Source organism: Cimex lectularius, unplaced genomic scaffold (genome assembly GCF_000648675.2).
Source record: "Cimex lectularius strain Harlan isolate CLEC.00 unplaced genomic scaffold, Clec_2.1 scaffold199, whole genome shotgun sequence".
NCBI lineage: Eukaryota > Metazoa > Arthropoda > Insecta > Hemiptera > Cimicidae > Cimex > Cimex lectularius.
In genome coordinates, this window is record NW_019392740.1 from 734,124 (window position 1) to 754,728 (window position 20,605).

The 20,605-nt window shown below is 34.3% G+C and overlaps 1 protein-coding gene across 3 annotated transcripts in view; it reads right to left on the bottom strand.

The window, feature by feature from the left end:
• LOC106663427 (bestrophin-4) overlaps positions 1-20,605 on the bottom strand; it is a 152,746-nt gene that overhangs the window by 14,079 nt on the left and 118,062 nt on the right. For all 3 annotated transcript variants that reach the window (XM_014388248.2, XM_014388246.2, XM_014388245.2), the window contains exons 6-8: positions 8,953-9,075; positions 8,781-8,888; positions 1,604-1,840 (exon numbers count right to left, since the gene is read on the bottom strand). In XM_014388248.2, coding sequence (XP_014243734.1) covers positions 1,604-1,840; positions 8,781-8,888; positions 8,953-9,075 — 468 coding nt within the window. The remainder of the gene's footprint in view (positions 1-1,603; positions 1,841-8,780; positions 8,889-8,952; positions 9,076-20,605) is intronic.

The following is a 20,605-nucleotide window of genomic DNA, read 5'->3' on the forward strand; positions in this document are numbered from 1 at the left end:
AAAGTTAATTAATGTTTTTAAATTCTTTCTTGAGAAGAAGTCGCTTTAAAAATTTTACGGCTCTTTTTTGAAAATTTGATTCCTTGAATACATTTTAGTACATTTGTAACATTTTAACAATGTTTTCAAGTTGGTTCTAACCTTCGTCATTGCTTTTTTTCGCCAAATATTAAAACGTTTTGAATTTGATCTATTGCAGTAGGTACTGCAGTTGCCATTTCCATTCGCATTGCCCAAGTTTGATCGAGATGCCATTTCGAACACGATTTCTGCCTTGAATGTCAGATTATTTTCTGGTCACGATTCGGCATTGCCCGCCTTCATCAGCAATAAAAATAAAAAGCTCAATGCTTTAGTTGTAGCATTAAAAATAAGCGTTTCTATTACAGACAAAATACCAAAAAAATATAAAAACTTCAATGTTTGAAACATGATTATGCCTTAACCACTTACATATACGTATAATTACCAAATTGCTATTTGAAATGTTTTAATAAGTATAAATAAACAACTAGTGTCTGACACAATTGTTTATAAAAATTGATTTCCTTTGTTTTGCTTATTTAATAGTGCTGCCTGGAAGAAAAGTTGCATTTCCCTGTCATAAAAAACATCTTAACAAGGATATTAATTGAATTAAGACTTGTTACAGAAATAAGTCTTTAATGTTTCGAAATAAACTTTTAAGTGTGAAAATTTGTGATATTTTTCCGCAGTTTGAGAAATGCCGAACTTTGGGGCAATCGGGTTTTTAAAAACAGTAAATACGTAAGCTTTTAACTCCAAGCATGTCTGGGAATTCGTAAATTGCCTAATGGCCGTTACGCCCACTACCCAAGACCTTATAAATGGTAGTTGACGACCACAAAAAACCACACAAACCCAAAAGCCGAAATGCATCTGACAGACTGACCCAGTGAGGATATGCAGACCAAAATGATAGTCACAGCTAAATTTCAGGCTCTTCACCTAGCACACAACGCGGATTAACTTCTCAAACTTGGGAAAATCCGTGTAATATAGAACAGTATACCTTAACAAATTTTGTTGTCGTAAGTTGGACAGACTTGTTTCGGTCTTCTGGAACAGAACAAATGTTTGATATGGCAAATGAGCAGCCCGACCAAACCTGAGGTTTGACAATTTTGAGTACATACTATATTTTTAAAGTAGTGTTCTGATTTCATGGTACATTCTTCAACAATAAACTTGTGATTAATTTTGTAGTTAAAATAATGGATCTTTCGCATAGTAGAAAAACCACGGCGTAGCCATTTTTAGTATGTCACCAGTAAACCCGCTAAACCGGAAAACTCTTCCCTCACGTATTATTAACAATGTCAAAGTCAGGACATCTCGAGCCACCTTGTGAGCTCTTCTGCGAACCTTCGTAAAAAGTGTTGATTTTAAAATATAAAGACATATTACAAAATAAATAAACAGAATAGATCGCGCAAATCCTTTCTAAGACTTTCTTAATTTTCAGAGAACCAAGTAACATGTACGGTGGTATAGAAAGGGGTCGCTAATTCCGTGGGCGTTCAAATCACCGCAACCAAGAACCTTATACCCATAAACAAGAACAAATGATAAAAAAACTTACATAATCGGCATAAACGTCGTCGTGTGCTACGGATTTCCTATGGTGGGTCAAATTCGCGTAGAGCGCTTCGGTCTCCTTGACTTTGTAGAACTCTGCCGAACCTTTGGGCTCGTTGCGGCGGTACTGTTCCGAAGCAACGGTATATGGCAGGTCGCGAGGTACCACGTCATCCCAGTACTGGTCCTTGAGCAGCTCAGGATGCTCCTCGTGCATCTCGTCGACGATCATGTAAGCAGCCTGCAACATTAAATTATCCGTGATATTAAGCAAAAACGACGTTGTTCAATTAAAAACAGTACCGACACAAAACAGTGTATACATTAGATAAAAATAGGGGTGGGCAGAATATGGTTTTAAATGTAGAAAACTGTATGGCATTCGCTAAGAAATTCCCATTTGTCAATCCAGGACAAAATCATTTATAAAGTTCAAAAAATTAACTATATTTATGACAACAGTTGTGGGGCTATCCCTAAAAGAGTACTAAGGGGGAAATAGTTCTTGACCATTGGTACATACAAAATAAAGATATTCATCGGTTCCTCAGTATCGGAAATCATTAATGAAGCTTAAAAGCATAAATTTCATCTGCAAAGAAATCCAAACAGAAGGGAGTCTACAAGAACTCCGATACCCCGTGGGAACTGCAAAGGACTAAGCTCTTCGAACTTACCTCCTAAGTCTAGAATGTTGGTTATGGTTTTTAATTACAAACGCCATTTATTGTTATGCCATACATTTGATTACTATAAATGAATACTTTTATTGATCAAAAACAGTAAGAAATCTTTCTTAGTGTACACACATCACTATTTAGCTAAATGGAAATCACAGGTTAGCAAGGTTGCAAAGGTTACGTCTACTAGAATAAGATAGTAGGATATTATGAAGTTTTGTGGGATGTTTGAGAGTAATGATCGGTAGGGATGGAAGTGTGTACTTGACCATTCACAACTCATTCTGATCAAGGCTTGGTGTCCATCCAACTTACCAGGGCAATACCGATCAAAGGAGGTGGAATTCATTTGTCGAATTACCTGACTGGACACCAAATGCCAAATTGGTCATGTGAAAATGTATTCCAGGGGGTATAATTAAATCATATTAACTCGCACCTCATTTTTAAACAACCACCCAAATGCAGTTACCGATTGAAATGAGAAACAAAGTGGATATACTTTAGAAAGGTCTTTACACAGCTGAAAGCTAGAGCAACCCCACAGAATCCTATTGAATGTCGAAAAGAATTTCTCAAGAAGAAAATTCGATTTCTAGTCATTACTGATGCTGAAAATGGTGATGGATTATTCTCTGAATAGGGTATGCCAGTGGAAAATTCAGTATATATTACACTATACTCAGGACATAGTTAAAGTGAAGCGGCAATGTGCATACCACCAATAAGTCCGTAGATATTAGCCCTTTTTAATTAAAAGAAACCCTTTTTCACTTCAATTTAGTTTCATTAATTACAAATGAACCATTGTTAACTAAAAATTATTTTCAACTTCAAATTTACCCGTTTTAACTAGCACTTAACACTGTTTTCCTTCATCGTAACCCTTTTTAATTTCAAATTAACCTTTTAAAGTTAAAAATAACTCTTGTTAATTTCAAATTAACAGTTTTCTAGATTCAGTTTAACGCTTTTTAACTTAAAATCAGCCTATATTAATTTAAAACCATCTATTTTTAACCTCACATTATTTTTAATTTTAAATGAACCCTTTTTAACTTTTACTTAACTTTTAAAACCTTCCCATTAACCATTATAATAAATGGTCGATGTATAAAATATAAGCAAATAAAGTAAAATTCGTGCATATTTCACAATTGTTTTTTAAATATAATTTTTTAAAATCTTACTAGGCGATATTAATATTTAATATAATTTTGAGATTTTTGAAACATTAAATAATTGGGCTCTTAAAAACCATATAGAAATGAATAAGAATTAACATTAGAAATTATATCAAATAAAATATACAATTAAAGACTTCTTCTTTTAATTTGAGAAATCTGATAAATGTTGTTTTTTAAGAACCCAATTGTTTAATATAAAAAAAAATCACAAATTAAACAAAGAATCATTTATGCATTTAATTTTAAATGAAATTAATTTTAATATGGTTTTGTAAGAGCCACAAATTATTTTATGTACATGTAACTATTTGTTTTTTATTGTAGGAATTTTACATTAGGAGCTTACATTTCAAAACATCTCCCTATGATGCTGTGTGTTGGCTTACACGTCTGTAAACTCCTGTTGAACTGGCATTGGGTTACTTTTTAGGTCCGTCATCACTCGCGGGTTTGTTTAACTGCTCAAACGCGTTCCCGCATTGCGACATCTTCTGTTGACAACAGTTCCTCACTGAAGATCGCGTAATGCAGATACGCGTTTGAGTTGAACAAACCTGCGAGTGAAAACGGACCCAGTAAGTGGCCAATGGAGGACCAAATTTGTCGGGGAAAAAATTATACATGTAATTAGACGATGAGGAAGGGAAGCCAAGTATTGATAACCCCATATTATTTTTTGTTAAAATTATCCAAATATTTTCCTTCTGCCACATTATGACGTGTTTATAATCATTTGTACAGTTTACGTATTTATTCAAATATTAATTATGTTTTATTATAAGTATACCAAATTTAATTAGCTTTTGAGGTATAACTTCCAGGAAAAGCATTTTTCACAAATATATATTCAAGGCATTTGCACAAAATGAGAATTCAATGCGAAAAATAAATTTAAAGTGTGAGAATTTAATAGGTAGGAGGAATTCGTAGAAGGATATCGCTTACTTCGGATGAAATCATTAACAATTAAGTGATTAACCTTAGCCTTTAAATCGCCGTTTAATATTGAAATTGTATATAATAATTACAGTAATTTGATAAATGACCATATAATCGATTTAAAGAATGGTCGATTTGCTCAATTATCTGTCATAGTCATTTGAGGGTCTTGCATTTTGAAGGCGAACGAAAAACAGCAAGCAAGCTTATACCAACGAGGTTTAGCGGTAGTTGTTTCCAAGGCTAAGAAACATGCAAACCAGCACAAAATGGACAGTTTCAAGTTTAAATGAAAATAAGCTTAAGCTGCAATTATGAAAATCCCAAAAGCACCCCGGGCAACAGCGGGATGAATTTGGAACACGTCGATGGGTTATTTGAGACGTCTGATGACCCAATTGAAATTTATAGTTCGTCATCAGCAACCTAATATTAGCTTGTTAATAACCGATCTAGTTTTGTGTACACGGAAGCGACAGGCTTAGAGAAGAAAATAGGCCAACTATTAAGACCTATTTTTCATTCTCATCTCTTATTGAGAATGTCGCAAAGAATTTTTCAAGAAAATAGTGGGAAATCCCATCGACTTTTTTCTTAGTTTTACAGCTAAGAATATTAACAGTGTAAAATGTAAAATAAATGTAGATATATTCGGGGCAGAATATGTCATATGTAAACGAAAGAAAATTGAAATGGATACAGATATTGCTTTTTTAAGGAAAAATCTATGCTTGCGCTGTAAACGGTCGTCCGTGTTGTTTTCCTTCTTTCTTTTTCATTCTCCACATAATGAGAAAGCTATTTGGCATATTCCCCCTCACCTCCTCAGCAGGAATGTCTAAGATGTAGTCTTTTAAATTGCGTAATCACATGGTTCCTTGAAGCCGGACCAGGGAAGACCGTGGGAGGATGCCCCTGCACAAATACGATGACGCGATCTTAATTTTAACCCTGACGCAATGTATCACCTCTCATTTTCCCTAGTTATTTTTTCCGAGGCAGTTTCCAGAAATAATTACCTCGCGATCAACGCGGAATAAAGTAGTATAAACCATTTTTGCAATAAATGCATGCCTGCACTGATGCAACACAAGAAACACCTGTTCTTAAGCAATAATAATGTATTAAAAAAACTTTTTCAAATTAAAAGCGTAAGGTAATTAAATTTAAAATATTATAGACCTACAGTGAACGTGCTCTGATAGAATTATTATCATTTATGGAACAAATAATTAGACAATAGTTTACTTTTTTAAACTCATTATATACAGCCTTGTCAAGGTGTGTACTAATAAAATTTATTGTTGGATGATTTTCAATGAAATTGATATATGTCCATCTTCCCTTTTTGTTTTTTATTAGGTATTTAGAGTTTACCCTACCAGTTCACTGACCACTCAGGTGCGTCAAAGAATACTATACATTAACGACAAGGGAGCATTCTTTGTCCCATCGTGTTTACCATTTACACAGATACTTTTTCTATACCATAATAACTCCCTACGTGGATGATAACGCAATTTTGTCTCTTGAATCGAACATCTTTCAAATGCTGGTGGAAAAAGCTGAGAACAAGAATGAGAGAGGAAACATTTACCCAGTGTTCATTCACAACCTTTACCTGCATCAACTCATTTTTGATGCTTAGGACTATACCTAGACTGTAGAAGGAGGTGGATTCCCAAAACAAAATTTAAAAGGCAAAAATTTAATTAGAAGACATAAAACAACTACGAAGTTCTTTAAGACCGAAATCTGTAACTAACTACAGAGACTGCTTTTTCCTAATGAACTAAACACTTTCCTCGAAGCCTCTGCGCGCCCTGCTCTTCGTATGAGAATCGTCTTGCTGATATGTTCAATAATAATATCACCAACGCGGATGATAGCGTAATTCTGTCTTCTAATCCGAATCCAATCAATCACCTTTCAACGACCAAAAACATGTCAGTTGTCAAGACTGATGCAAAAATTGAGGGACAAGGCTAATGTGGAGAAATGTATCCAGTGTGCTTTTACATAAATCCGTCGGGTGTACACAACTCAGTACCGGTTCCACAAGGAGCTACCAACTTCAATTCTGTCAGATATTTACTATAACTACAACACACAATCGCACATAAAACAAATAGGAGCACAAATTGACGGAAGATGGACAACTTGGAAGACTTTTGGGACAATGAAAGCACAACTAAGACATACAAGAACTGAGTGGTTTGACAAACTATCCGACATCCACCGCATCCAATCCTATAAATGAAAAGCCCTCACACCAATTGCCAAAGCTTCTTACTACTTAACAAACCTCACATCGAATGGACTGTCGATCCTGTTTCGTAAAGTTCTACAGCAAATTTTCAATCCATCCTAACCCTACATCCCGAGACTTTTTTTTAACACTTTCCTATCCTAAAACACTACCAGGACGCTTTAACCGAAGAGGGACTCAAGATCTCTCTCTTTAATCCCTCATATTTAGTGAGAGTTTTGGTTGTGTTGTGGACAAGTGAAAAAATGAATATAAAGCATATTTGCAATACGAATTTTAGGTTTGTGCAGGGTGCAAATAAATTATTTAAAAAATAGTTAATTAAGGGACAATGTATTTTGTAGTGCAAAAGTTAAAGCAAAAATAGTACCAATCTGGAATTATCTAGGGATCGATTCTCGTACTGTAATTCTAGCCTTTTTATGCCGGAAAGTCCCTTCTAAAGAAAGCGTTAATGGCGGGCGGAACCCGTTTGACAACAGAAAAACATCGAGGGTAGGCTGACCAGATATGATCGAATTTTAAATCCAGGAAGTCAAAATATTTACAATCTGAATTTTTTTTTAACGAAACAAAACGCTACCATTGTAAAAATTTTGTCGACGATTAAAGAACCAAAAATGGATTGAAGCAACAGGCAAAAGGTCAAATTAAGCTCATTTCTGGAAAGTAGAGCTGTTTCGAACAGAGAGGTTGGAAAATCGGATCGTTTTATTACAGTACTCAATACTTCTTACATGCCAATTGCTGCGTTCGGAATGTACGATAAAATCTCCATACAAACTACCTTTCCACTATCTTCTGCAAATTGTAACAAATACATTTTCTAGAGCACAGATCTCGGTGCTCTACAATGAAAGATATTATCACTAGATATATCTAACTTTTCCTCCTGAAATCCCTGGTGGCGATAATCTCTCTTTCTTTCTAATAGATCTATTGTGGATTGGATCCTCTATATTGGGCCTTTCTATACCCGAGAAAGTACCCTATCCTCTCTCGATGTGCCCAGAGAATCACTCAAAGATAGTTAGAAGGAAAGATGAGTTCCTCTAGGTCCTCGTGTAGTTGTGGTGGCAAGAAGATGGAATGTATGAAAAATACGCGAATGGACTGCGGCTTAAAAACTTGCCGAAGTTGGTCCTGACCCGTTCCCTTACTGCCTTGAAATTGTTGCTGTCGCCCATTTCGGATGACTAACGCTTTGCAGTTATACAAGACATACACTGATGTCTCTGGTATTTCATGGCAGAATCGGTATGTATATGCCTCAATTTATGATCAGTATAAAAACCTTTCATTTCCCTTAATTCCTAACTGCTGTGAGAGAGGAGATTTCCTGGTTGAAATGGAAAACTTCTTTCCATATTTCGTCAGCCTTTAGCTATAAATTACATATACAGAGTGTCACAGAGATATTGCGACAAGGTTTTTCCAAATTAAAGGTTAAAACCAATGCCAATAAAGCATAAATAACATCAATGGTAACATCTCAAGGATCATAAATTATCGAGAAATGTTGTTCAACAGTGGTATTAGTGTGCTGTTTAATTTCACATGTCAAATCCTTATCAGTGCATTAGGGTAATAATATGAAATGCTTAATATTTGAAGCAATAAACCTAGAGGGAAAGTTTGGAATTAAATATCTATAGATAGTAGTATATTTATCCGTCTTCTAAGACTATTACTGCTGTTAATTTCACTATTTTACTCGTTTTAACGGTTTAAAACTGAACCTAGTATGGGAAAAAATGTCAATTCGTTCCATTCGTTGATTGTTGATAAACTAAGAACAAGACACGTAGAATTGGTAAATTTTGCTCACGAGCTGATAATTATGTTCATTCATAACCAGCAATTCGTTTTGTTTCCATTTCATATACAGAATTATCTATACTAATGTAGACAAATTTACTTCCTTGCTACCACACCCGTAGGCAAACTAAAGTATATTTGGCACTAACGTGTCATTTCCTTTTTACTAGGTTGTTTTATGAATATATAAACCGTCGATAATATTAGAAGAACAATGTAAAGTAGTTCTACCCATGTTTAAGGAGATTGCAGTAAATCAAAAGTGAATGAAATAAACTTGATGGGTACCTTGATGTGACGATCGATTAGCCAGTTGAGCTCTATGTCGTCGTCGTCCTCGCCAAACGGGCCGATGAGTACCTCGGCCACTTTGAGCCAGCCGATGTAGAAACAGAACTGAAAAAAATGACCGGTAAATAAATTATCTGTCGTAAGACGAGGAAAAAATTTCAATTATTACCTGGAGGGCGGTGAAGAACGGAAAAAATATATCTACATCATCCTTGTCCTTTTCCGGATTGTCGACGAACTGCCTTCCCATCAGGGCCGACGTAAAGTAAACGTAGACCGAGAGAGTCACTACCTAAAAAGTAAAAACAAAAATGTCAATAAATGTTTATTCAGGTTTATTGAAATTCGATGACCTTATTTAAATAACCTTAAACGAGACCGTTCAATGATAATGCGCAATTTTATCCTCTTGAGTGGAGTCTTAAGTCATTGAAGTCAATAAGGAAAAATCTCCATTAAAATTGAAGAATAAAAAATAATCAGATGGTCAACAGGCAAATATTTTTGGTTTTGTATTTGTGATTTAATGGATAATCTGTTGTCACAATTGTCCTTCTGTCTCAGCAACACTTATAATTTGTGTGAAAGCGAGTTCGGACGGACTACAAACATAATACTTTAACGTTTTATTACAACACTTTCCAACCCTATTCGCGAATAAAAGTTTTCAATCTGGTCTGTAAATACTAATTTTTGACAGACTTGACATTTTAACATTGCTTAACTTTCACCAGATATAATAACGTCCCAGGGAGGTTTTGTCGAAGAAACAAAGACAGGACAAAACGGCCGGCACGGATACTCAGCCGAAACCGGATTCTCGAATAATCGGCTCGGAAGTCGATTCTGACCGGTTCCTTGTTTTTCTAGTCATTTTTCACTTCGACTGGATTTTACGCCTCTGTCTTCTGGCGTGATTTATTCAGTCTGTCTTAAAAATTACCATACGACTCAACATATTTTTTTTGTTTTTAAACACACCTTATCCAAGTGCGTTTCGATAGAAAAATACCATATACCACAATCGAAAGGGCCAGTAGCAATAAATTGCCTACTAAATCAATTAGATAATTTTTAAAACAAGACAATATATTCCACGAGAAATTCTAGGGTATCAACAATTTCAAATGACTCGAAAATTGACTAATTAAAATATTGATCGTTTCTGATAAACCTGGCTTTGAAGTACAAGTTTTAACATTTCAACTATTAGACATATAAGATGTGGAAATGTTTAATGAGTGGTTAATAAAAAGATCAGGGTTGACCACACGTTCACCAATAAAGATATATGACTATAATAAAATCGAAGAAATCAAATAATTACGTTCTAATTAACTTGATAATTTCAATAATTTATATTTCAACTTCCTTCCTCAGTTTATTCTTCCTTCCTTTCTTAAGTCTGTCTGTTTAACTCTCTATCTCTCCCTCTCTCCCTCCCTCGCTGCCTCCCTATTTTTCCTATCTCACTTGGTATATATCTATATTTATGGATATATCTATCTTGTGTACTAAATTTTAAATTTCCCAATCTTCTACAATCACAATTATTATTACTCTTCTCTTCTATCACTTATCTTTCCCTATTTCTCTCCCTCTCCCTCTCTCTATGTTTCACTCTCTTTCTCCTATTCTTTACTAAAATATGAAATTTTCCACAATCACAATCACTATTTTTGGTGATAAAATGATAGAGGGGGTATCTTTTATCTTTCTTTATTTCTCTCTCTCTCTCTTCTCTCTCTCTCTCTCTCTCTCTTCCTTCCTCTGATTTTGTGCTAAAATTTTAAATTTCCCACACGACAATCCCCCATCTATCACTTTATCATTCTCTATTTCTCTATCTCACTCTCTCTCCCTCTCTCTCTCTCTCTCTCTCTATATATATATATATATATATATCCCTCCCTGCCCCCTCTTTCTCTTTCTCACTCCCTTTATAATGATATCGTTTTAATATCGTTTTAATTATAGTGATTAGATCAAGTATCCAATCGCTACATAGAAATCCGTGATACTGAGCCGTGATTTGGGTTTACATTGGAAAATCATTGACTTTGTTGGGATTTTAAACGACCTGTAGTCTGTTATTAATTTAATTTCACTGTGTAATGGGTGGGCCGTCCGATTTCCGGCAAGTCCGTCTCTGAAAATACAATGGCACTTTAATTATTGGAATCCTTCCGAACTAACTACAGCCGTCCTTCTGCAGACTTGCGAGAATATTCTTGAGATCAAGGGCGGCGAGGGTACGTTCACCAATTAAAATTCGCTCAACCGCCCGCCCTTTGGGGACCTCGTAATTGGAGGATTTTTATCAACCCTTGGGCGATTATGAATTTATTACCAAGAGGATTCAAATATTTATTTTAATTGGTAGGAAACACGAAAATCGGCTGTTGAAGAAAACAAAACCAAGGCTTTATTTTTTTAAATGGGGAAGTAGAAATTAATCAATAAACAATTGATGTTATTGACTATTTCTGAAAGGACGAGCTACATCCGTTTCTAAGATAGATGTCATCTAGGAAATAGATTAATATTTTGTAAGGCCAACCGCTTTTTCGATTTAGAAAAAGGATGTCAATATCAAATAGATAACAAACAAACACTCGCAATAAAAAAGGACATATATATTATAACATTCAGACTTTTAGTATCAGTAAAATTTAAAAGATGACTATGAATATCACAGAGTTTTATGGCCAAGGACTTTTCGGCCAGTGAATTCTAGCGTTAAATGTGGTCGAATTAATCATTACGTAATAACAATTGGTAAATTAAAGAAACAAACGAGAACGAGTTATATAAAAGTGTACTAGCCCCGTGGTTGGAAACATTTCGCAGAAGGAATCAGTGGACACTTTCTATTCTAGAACAGCCGTTAAAACCAATTATCCTCATCTATTTATAGTCTATAATCACTACCACATCCGACTGAAGGGGAAAAAGATTAAAACAGACCTAGTATCTATTTTTATTGGCTTCCGAATCAACTTTCTTTGACGTTTTCTTTGATAAGAGAAATTTCACCGGACCGAGTTTTCTTTAAGAAGGAAGAACCATTATCTATTTTTTTTCGTTTTGCCAATAAATTATTTTTAAGTTTGATTTCCTGTTCAAACAATCATCAATATTTTAATTTGTGTAAGCAAGTTATAAATTATTAGGATCTAATGAGTTCTTAAAAAACTGGTTTTGAAAAAAGCATTTTTTCCGGTTAAAAACCATTGTCTTTCAGTTTCAAACCATTTTTAATGAGAAAAATCTTCTCCGTTTGAAAGGAGATGGGCAGAGTTGTTTTTGATATTTTATTACTGCGTCCCGTGGCATAACGCGGAGCATCCACACCGGATGTAAAAAAAAGTAATTTATTATGAACCTTCTTCATCGCGGGCCTCAGATTCCAGTTTATACTACGCACTGCTGGAAAGGTTAAAGGCAAAAATTGAGGAAAACAGACCAGGATTGGCCTATCCGTTGATTATTGGTTGGTCTTTCAGGCCAGACGAAAATCCACAGGTGGATAAATTGGCCTCGATGTCCTGGCTTATCTGCCCTGACTACTGACCTCACACCGCCACATTTTCACCAGCAACCCTCGACAAAATCCACTGGCCTCCAGCCAAAACCGCTTAAAAGGATGTCACGAATTTCGGGAGTACTACTCAGAAGAAAGTATAAAATATGTTCAGAATTTGTTAAAGTTATGATTTGATGTTGTAATTATAATCCTTTAACTAAAATATACCAAGATGGGTAATAATTTTATAAGTTTTGCTATTAAACTACTAGACCTCTAAACTCGTTTAGAATATTACCGATGTAGTTAATGATTAGCCTTCAAAAAATTCAAATATTTTTTTAATGGCATTCAAATTGGAGGCTTCAACCAGGGATCGACTGTTAAATATAAAATCAGTTGAAATTGTGTAGTTTTATAATCCTTTCATAATACAGGTGTCAGATAAGCCCATTAAAGATGTTTTGACGTCTAGGTCCTAGGGAATTGAATTGAAATACGGAATTTAACCGTACTGAACATAGTATATTTAGCTTGAAAGCCGTCGGGGAATGAAAGGAGGATGGTCGCCGTACGCCTGCAAACTTAATTTATCCAAATCCATTCTTCACACGTACACTCGCCCGTTGTCGTGTAAAAAAATAGGATCTTTCCGGTATACTCCGTCGGCTCTAATTGTTTTTAATATCCTCGTTCCTGCACTGAATTCTTGATCTCATACCAAATTTGAAATATTTGAATGGATCCAATGGACCCATATTACACTAGTTATGACGCTATGAACCTTTTGGTAAAACCAAGGTGATAGTGTGCTTTTCATGAGAATAAAACTCTTAAATGGTAAACAACGATGTAAAAACTGAACATTTATGTCGGAACGTTACGAACACATAATTATTTAGTTTTATTTATGAACATTCGTTCATAAAAGTATTGAGGTCTGACTATAAAATTGATCATTATGCTTTTTGACTTCTTCTTAATAAAAGTCTTCCTATTCAGAGAGTTCTGCAACGATAAAAATAGGATTCAGAAAGTGCGAGGTTGGTTGTAAGGAAGATTCGGAAAAACATCCCAAAAATTCATCTATGGGAACGACGTGTGCTGGGGTTTCGGGGGAATTTTGAAACATATCCCACCTTGTGCAAGTGGTTATCAACGCTTGATGGGGTAAGTTTAATAATTTAGCAATTTATAGTATTTCTTGTGAAGTATTCCCATGTCGTCTTAGACAAACTCTTATCAACCTTGATTGGACGACCGGCTGGAAATTGCCAGAACGAAATTTAGAAAATCACTTTTAGCACACGCGTTCTTTTAAAACATCGTTTCCACAAACGCTGCCTTTTTTGATGGGCCTCTGCAGAACGTTTTCCTTTTTTGGAAGAGGTTATTCTAACGTTAGTTGAACATACTGAAAATTCAATTTTTCTGAAAACAAAAGAAATTACAAAGGTTTTGAAAAATGTTACTATTATATAAAGAATAGCTACTACAATTTCCGTCGTCCAAAATGCAGTAATCTATATACCGTCCTAAATAAAGTCATTAAATATGTCAACTAATTTAAGGGAAAACAGATCAAAATAGTTTAAAAAATAGAATTTTCGGGAAAACGCGATTGTTCGACAAATAGCGGGTTTTCGGTGTTTGAATGGAATTTACGTAAAATTCAGATTCATAGTGTTAAAAAGATAATTTTCCATCGATGGACTGTTTCTTCCAAAAAATTTTCAACAAGTTTCATAGCGTTTTTGCTTAAGTTTTGCTGTGATAGTGCTTTGTGCTCGTGTTCTGACGGATACTTTTTTATTCTTTACCATATGGCACTTCTTATTATATATTTCTTAATAATAACGAAGTGAAAAGGAATAATAACGGATAATAATGAGACGCATTATTGGTTTCGCCACAAAATATAGACTAGGACCCATCCGCTTCAACAGCTCGATTTACCCATAGAGTTATTTTATTCATCAGGTTCCTGGTGTTCATCTTACTTCTCATTGGTAAAAATAAAAGCAATCCTGGACGTTTTAGTGTAAATATTTTATAATTTTAATAAAATGATATATTTGAATCCTGGACATTTTAGAGTAAATATTTTATAATGTTTAAAAAATGATGTATTTGAATATAACTTTCGAGCTAGGAAACACTCTCAACAGGGCAGCCTAAAATATCAAAATATGCCAATATCAATATCAAAAATAAAAATAAAATAATTGTACTTATCGGAATTACAAAATTATCAAACTCTTTTTTGACATTTTTATTTGTGCTACTCCTCTGAAATAGAAAAAGCTATATAACCTATTAACGGTCGTTATTTACTTCCATTATGAAAATATACTTTACACATTCGCGACTGAAAAAAAAATCACTAAAATGTTATGTGAAATATTGAAATTGTATGAAAAGCACAATAAAACAGTTTTTTGATGAACCAAGGGTCACTTAAAAATTGAAATACAATAAATCTTTATCTAATTAGAAATTGTAAATTTCAACTCCAAGACATCAGAAATTGGTCCATCTTAGATCATCTTCTATTTTCATGTAATCAATGATTCATCTTCCGTTTTTACTTCTCTTTTATTTAACCTGTAGATGATTGTCTCCTCTAGCTTATCTGCAATCTGCATTATCAATTTTAATTAATTGTTTAAATATTAATCCAACAAAAAAAAGCAATTGTTGCCTATCATGAAAAAAGTATTACCCCCAACTTACTTATTATTATCCAAAATATTTCAATCCCTTTTTTTTCGATTTTGTAAAAAATCCTGAGATGATAATCATTGAAATCTGTGTTGGCTAAACCATGCTAATTCTATCCATATGAAGGTGTATTTCGCTCTATTTATGCAATGATCAATCTTGACACCATTTGCCCATTTTATTTGATAAATCTCTGATTATCCCTTTTTTACTTATGATTTGCTGTTTAAATTAAGTATCCTTTTAACATAAACGTATCCTCAATAAATGAATAATAATGATGATAATAGGGTGATTTACCCCCTTTCTTCTACTCTTACAATTTCCGCATTTCCAGAAGATATTTACTTTATTAATACAATTTAGTCTTGTATGAAATAGCTATAATAGTTTATATCGAACACTTTTCACTTCGGTATATTATCTGTGTCATCTTTTAAATAACTATAAATTTCACTTTATTTAAACTTGTAATAGTAAACAAACCGAACACTTATTTTCTAAAACAATAAATTGAGTTTAATTCTGACATCTCTTATTCACAATTGGACTTTCGACGTAAAATGAACATACTTTATATTTTTTTCAAACAATTCTGGACTATTTTCTTAAAATTTACATTTTTTCGAATCCTAAATCTGTTTAGTTATTTTCTATTGGAAGGTTTAATTGGTTATGTTGGCGAAATTTTTTCAAGAGCAACGATGGTTAATGAGTCACCGACAAAAAGTCCTTGCGTTGTCATCCAAACAGATTTATTTGTGCACAGTTTGCCCAGACAATTTGGCGGAACTGGCCTTTACATTATGATGTAGCAGGAAAGGACTAACCTAACACCTACAAATGGATTTACTGCCTCTTCTAAAGAATTAGGTTATTGTTTTTAACTTTGAAGAAAACCGAAGCCTTTGCGCAAAGGAGTTGTTTCATTTTGTCAGAATTGTTCCTTATTTCTAAATGGAAAAATGATATTAGAGTTGAAGTTTTTGCAGCCCAGAACAACGAATATGCCCGGGGTTATTGTTAAGCTATATGGATTTTGATGTCTAACTGAAATTTAAACGTGGGCGAAAGTGGAAAAAAACCCCATTAAATCAAGGCTTCCTATGCCATTGTTTGCTTACGATTGGTCAAAAATACCAACAGCGCATTGCTCATTGCTACAAATTAGCCTTGCCCCCGATCCATTAGAACCTTTTTAAATTTTAACGAGTAAAGCTTTATTATCTTGTTTCACTTTTGTCCGGTGATTTTCCATAGATTCATTACTGAAAGTAGTACGGCTAGTATTATGTTAATCGATTATTTCACGGAGTCGAAATATAAATGTAGGTCCGCATAAACGGCGCCAATAGGAGAATATGGGTCGCCCGTTCTCAAATTGTATAGCAAATATATATAATTAGAGAGCTCTAAGTACGTATTTCCGAGCTCTAAATTATTAAATTACAACGGTCAGGGCAAAAGCCATTTATAGAAATAGTCTTAGTGGACGAAACATAGTCATGTACATAATTAAACTTAAGCCAATTGTATTTAAACTTCATTTTGTCTACTAGTCTTCGTGCCATTTCTAATAATCTAGTGCTGGACGGACAGCAGCATGAGGAGAAAATACCTTATCCAAAGGTTGAAAAATCCCAAGTTCTCCGTGGTTGAAATATTTATTCAATTTTGTGTTTTACATGTTAGTTTCGGGCCTACGGCCATCATCAGAAACACGACTATGCCATAGATACATATATATTTCCACCCATTTTGAGGGGATTTCAAAATGGTTTTAAAACCTCTACCGCTATCCGCCCTTATCCGCGTGAGCCTCCAGTTTTTAGATGGTGATTATTGGTTTTTTTTACCAATTTGTCAAGCAGGGGCGGAAAAAGCCTGCCCAGTATAGAAACGGAAATGGAAGTCCTGTTTGGACAAAGTTTCAGACCTTCATCTTCTCCCTTCATGAAGCTTGATGAAAATACAAAACAACTCCCGACTGTTGATAACACATTTTTTAAAAGAAATATTATCAATGGGTAAAGGTCAGTTGTCATTTCATTATTCAAATTTTTAAAAATTCCTCTTTGTTAGTTTGATAGTGAGTCTCATATGAAAAAGCAACCCAACAATTTTTGCTTGTGTATGCTTTCTTTAACTTGTGAAAATTATCATCTATTTTATTATCATTACCTAGACTCAACAATATTTTGATTCACTGGCGAAATATTGAATCGTAATTTAAAATCTAATGCGGAGGTCAATTCGCCTTGTATTCATTTCCAAATCTCGTTCTCCATGTCAAAAGCCTATTTAGAAAAGGTAATAGGCCGATTATATGCAATTATCCTATGATTAAACCAACATTAGCGAATTGATCCGTGTTTGTCCAAAGTCTCAATTACCAGTGGACGCGGTATCGAAACAAATTAGGCCCCACTTTCTTAACCGACCAACAAAAAATGAAAAATTGCCCAGCCAACCAGTTTTCACTGACGAAGATTGGATCAAAAGGGGGGAAAATACTAAAAACCTCAAAAGCTACAATGGGCCCGGGTGGCCGAGATTTGGCATATGTTTGCCAACTGATTCGTCATTAGGTCGGAATTTCGTAGCGGCCGGTAGCCCAATTGTAATTATGCCTTTTTCGATTGTGAAATGTAACCAGTTATTACATTATGGCTTTTTAAATATTTGAATATGTCTTTTTGAATCCTTGAGGGGACCATTCAACAACAAGGTTACATCCTGTCTTACAAACCACCAACGCACGCTTTTCATTGAATTCATTGATGTTAAATTTAGCATTTAGAACAAAATGAAATTTACACAAATAAATTGGGAAAAATGCACAGATACCTCTACAGATAATTATAAATAAATTTGGTGTATACACTTAAACTAAAATCAAAAAGCTAAGTATGATCACACTTCTATAAAAAAAAATTTGATTAAATGTATATCAGAAATATATGTATGCAAATGTTTCATTCAAAATTTCTAATAATTAATTGATCATTTTCACAAGCTTAAATAATCCTTAAAAATATAATCATAATAACAATAATGAACATAACCCATAAAATGAAGTCTTTCCTGTAATTTAAAATGTCGAGAATTAAGTTATAAATTGGAAGACGTTGGAATGGCAAATCAAAATTAAGTATGTATTCCTGATCAGTTACACAGAGGAAAAAACACATATAGCATAATAGAAGACTAGATTTCCTGGTTGTTTTCCATTCTGATTAATGCCTCGCTGGCGTTACCGGTCGAATCGATCTTTTAAGACTATTTTCCTAAGTGCATTCCAGACCAACGTACATGGGACGTTGGAACCAGGTGACTCCGATGATTTTTTTCTTATGCGAATTCCGGATATTTTTATATATCGGAATGTTAACTGTATTCCAGGTGCTGGAACTGTTACCATGTGGTGAGTTCGTGACAATGACCTTGTGAAGGCCGGCCGAGCGGGTCTGCCCCTCGTGCGGGTTTGAACAGGATTTTCTCACATCACACAATTAATAAATCTTGTATACTCCAAAAAATAGTGAAAACATATTCTCTCATGTAAAAGTCTAAAAACTAAGAAAACTAAAAAAGAATGAGCTAACTTTGGTTCATTCTACTCTCTTCAATGCCCTGTTCAGGTAAAGATTTATATAAAGTTCATAACGTCAAATACTCAATTTGGAATTTCCAAATTTATTTATTTATTTTTTTTTTTGAACCAAGAAATTAAAAACGTTTATCGTGGGTATCGCAGCGTGACAAGTTGCTATCTGCGAGAAAAATTAGTGTTAAATTGCTAGAAACGAACGTGATGAAAAACATCGAATGCACCTTGGGCCTTGGGCGCCAAGCACGTAACATTTACAAACATCAGTGCATTTTGAAAAAAATTTAATTAAAACAGATAAGCCTAATTACTTACAACCTAATTCTCCAAATCTTATCCAAAATATGGCTAAAAATGTTCTATTTCAGAAGTACATCAACTAAATTTTCCATACAATGCACTATTTATAAATCTTGCTCTGAACGTCATCAAGCATATAAAATTTAACTTTGTTTTTAAGAACGAACTCCGTTGTAATATTACTTCATCATAATGACATATGATAAATTTGTCGATTTACCCCTTCTATCTTTTGAATTTCATTCATTATATTTTAGGCCCAGGGCTTCCCAAATTTTTTAGACAGCGGACCCCTTTCACAGAACAAAGTCTAGGGCTCCTCTCATTCAAGCATTTAAAAGTAGATACTTACAGTATATAATAAATTAAAGTTTTATAAATTAGCTAGTCCGTTCCTAATTAGGTGATGGAGGGGATATATACTATGGAACAAACATTGGATTGACATACGTAACTTTACATACAAAATTCGGAAGACAAAAATCAAATTGGTTAGAACGGAATCAATAGTTATGTAAAACTCGAGCCAAATTCAAAAGCATTAATTTGAACATTACTGGGAGAGTAAGGGGTGCTTTAGTTTGCACAATTGTTGCTGGAGACGGATGTCCGGTTCAGCACCTCAACACATTCGGCATTTAGTTATGACGGATGTGTAGATAGAAAATCCGGATTCGTATAGGTAAGTTGTGGCAAATGGAAGAAGAACAAGTTTCGCTTTTTCAACTACCGAATTTTGAAATTTTTTGTTTTCCAGTCGGAGACAAAAATTAGGGGGTAAAGATTGGACTCGAAAGATTTGTATACATAGTTTAAAATAATGTCTATCAAAATTTATATTCACTTGAAGATAGACTGGTCAGCTTTGTCGAAAATGAAAATGGTTTGACCACCCGTTCATGGTGGTGCACATTGTTTCTCGTGTTGTTGGGAAGTAGTGCTCCAAGGACTTATCCAAACTTCAATTTCATCAATCAACGTACCGTTTACAAGCTTTGTTACGATTCAAAAAATCATTTAACACAGGAAAACATTCCACCTTTTCCTTCTCAACAGATTAAACCATAAACTGGATTTTTCTTTTGAAGGCGTTTTGCCATTCTTTGCCATTAGCATCGAAAGTTCTGATACTCTTCCTTTGAAAAGAAAGACTCATCTCATTCATTTTAGTGGAAATATCTGATAAATACGACACGGCCATTTTTCATAATTGAAACCGTTGTCCAATTGGACATCGTGGTTCATCATTAAGATTAGACTTTTCAACGTAATTCCTGTAATCGAGAGACGCCACCTCATTTCTGTTTGGAGAAGTAGCATTAAAGCTTCCCATATCGTCGGTATTGGGGGGGAAAGGACTTCAATGGTCAAAACGTTATACAATTAATCATTGGAACAGATTCACACAAAACTTTCTTAAAAGAGGCTGGCATTTGTTTCATAGCATGTCATAGCAATGACTGCTGCTGCAAAATAAAAGAAACTTTCGTTAGTTATTAGTTTTTTAATTTTATTTATTCATTCATTTATTTTTGTAAATATTAATTATTCTTAAATTCAGCGCGGACGCCCTAGTCAGGATTGGCGGACTCACTTGGGGTCGCGGACTAAATTAGTGAAGCCCCGGGTAAGCCTTATATACTTTGAGATAATATGAAAAGAAAG